Genomic DNA, 2,388 nt, shown 5'->3' with positions numbered 1-2,388 from the left:
TCTATCTATCTATCTATCTATCTATCTATCTATCTATCTATCTATCTATCTATCTATCTATCTATCTATCTATCTATCTATCTATCTATCTATCTATCTATCTATCTATCTATCTCTTTAGACAGCAATAGTAGCTCAATCCCAATGAAATACAAGCTAGATGTGCTTTAAAACCCCTGAACTCCGAGCATTACACCTACCCTAATTAGAGACGCCTCAGAATTCACAGTGATGGGATTTTCAGAGTGCACCCATTTAGCAGTTGGTGGGAGGCTGAGTCCTGGGGGGTATGGAGGTGGCGTTCCATTAGGGTAAGGCCATATGATGGGGAACAAACTAAGACCTGCTGCTCCACCATGACCCTGAAAAGAGAGAGAAGGTTTAGTGTATCCTTTCATCAATGCAACAATTTAGAATAAAAAAGAAAAGGATGAGTTTAAAACAATGGCGGTATTATTGTGGTTCCTGTATGAGGACCCACCTGCAAGAACTGCTGCTGATGTGTGGCTGCTGGGTGAGGAAGGGCAAGATGGCTGAGACTGCCTGGGGAGTCCAGCCGAGGGTGTCCTGCAAACAGAGAGCCTGGGGGGGGATGCATAGCTGGAAGCATTCCAGGGGGCAGGAGGTGTGGATGAGGGAGGGGTGAGGAATGAGGAGGGGCGAGGAGGTGGGAGGCGCCATGGGGATGGGATGCAGATGTTAGGCAAGGGGAGTGTGGAGAGGGTGGGTGCAAGGGGTGCAGGTGGGGATGCAGATAGGCTGCCACATGGTTGGAGGAGTTAGATGGAGTGACAGAGTTATCTGCATCCGAGCGAACTAATGCTGGGTCCCTGTAAACAGTGAAGGTTTCGTTCTTGTCGATGATCAGCGGACTCTTTGTGCTGCCGCTCGCACTGACTCCACCAGCTTCTGACCGCAACCCCACTGGCTTGAAACCAGAGCGTGGAGGCTCCACTAAGTCCACCTTGATGGGCAAGCGAGCGCTTGGGGAAGAGTCGGAGTACCTCAGGATTTTATCCTTACTGACCTCAGGAGAAGTGTTTGCTTTGGGTTTGGAGATGTCCAGGAGGCCCGGGTGGGATTTAGCTTTAAGAGGGTCCGCTGGGTTCGGGTTGGGATATGACTGGTTGTGAGAGCTGCTGGGGGGCTGGGGTTTCTGAACAGGACTGGATGTGTGGCTGGGGCTCACTTTGGATTTGGCCGAGTCCAGGGTGGGGATGAGGGTCTTGTGGAGGGGGGGTTGCTGCTGTGGAGGTTTACTGGAACCCTCAGATAGAGAAAGAGGAACTCCATGGTGGACAGCTGTGTATTGTTGCATTTGTTGTGTGTGTTGCTGCTCATGCAGCTGCTGTTGCTGATGATGAAGCTGATGAGGAGAAACAACAGTTTTCTCCTTGTCCACCAGGGGCGTAGTTTCAGCTATGGATGAGACCGGCCTGGAAACACACAGGACAAAAGAAACTCTAACAAATCTGCTAATTTCTTCAACAAAAGGAAAACAACATGCGAGAGCCAAACATACTCCCCAAACAGTGATGTTTTAACCACTAGAAAGAAACAGACACACATCATTCTGCCGACAGAATAATCAATACGTTAGTCAATTACTAAAATAATTGTTTTACAGCAGGCCCAGTGTGTGTATCTGAACCTGGATCAAAAATTTTTACTTCTTAGAAAAATATATTTTGTAAAAAAGACTCTTCTCTTTTGAACCAAGTAAAAAAAAAAAAAAAAAAACTCCAGCTTTTGAAGTTTACTTGGGTAGAAAAAACCCGACATTTTCACTTTTAATGATACAAAATGACTTGATCAGACTAAAAAAAGTTTTAGGCATCAAGAAGTTCTCTTCTTTTACTCATAGCCTTAGCTTTGTTGGTATAGAGAAGATAAATTCAATAAAAAACTTATTTATACATAAAAAATTTGATAAAATATTACAGGTGCAGACTAGTTTTTCTTCAAACAGGAGAATTTAGTTTGAACTGCACAGAGCTCATGCCTGGGCAGCTGGCTGCATTTTGGAGCTTTGGTTCTGTTTGATGTTCTTTGAAGACGACATGATTTCTGTCCGTATGATACATTTTCCTGTTTCTCCAACTTTTACATCATATTGATTATATAATGAATAATTCCTTACATTATTGCAATAATGTAAGGAATAGAAAATGCAAATGTTTCTCTTGAAATGTAGGGAGTAAAAGTAAAAAAGTTGTCAGAAAAATAAATACTGAAGTACAGTATTTATATGTGAAGTACAGAAACAAAGTACATCGACTTAATTACTTGTCACTTGTTGACCTTGCAAACCACGGATGAAAGTAGTTTTAAATTCTTGGGGGTACTATGACCAAAAAAAAAAATATATATATATATATATATAAATTA

At 42.8% G+C, this 2,388-nt stretch overlaps 1 protein-coding gene across 4 annotated transcripts in view; it reads right to left on the bottom strand.

Annotated features, from left to right (window-relative positions):
• Window positions 1-2,388, bottom strand: part of jmjd1cb (jumonji domain containing 1Cb) — a 179,719-nt gene that overhangs the window by 29,579 nt on the left and 147,752 nt on the right. For all 4 annotated transcript variants that reach the window (XM_017310810.1, XM_017310811.1, XM_008438209.2 and 1 more), the window contains 2 exons: window positions 482-1,436; window positions 201-362 (listed from right to left, as the gene is read on the bottom strand). In XM_017310810.1, the coding sequence (XP_017166299.1) occupies window positions 201-362; window positions 482-1,436 (1,117 nt within the window). The remainder of the gene's footprint in view (window positions 1-200; window positions 363-481; window positions 1,437-2,388) is intronic.

Source organism: Poecilia reticulata, linkage group LG19 (genome assembly GCF_000633615.1).
Source record: "Poecilia reticulata strain Guanapo linkage group LG19, Guppy_female_1.0+MT, whole genome shotgun sequence".
Taxonomy (NCBI): domain Eukaryota; kingdom Metazoa; phylum Chordata; class Actinopteri; order Cyprinodontiformes; family Poeciliidae; genus Poecilia; species Poecilia reticulata.
The sequence above is the reverse complement of the archived record's forward strand: the minus strand, read 5'-3'. Positions and strand labels throughout refer to the sequence as shown.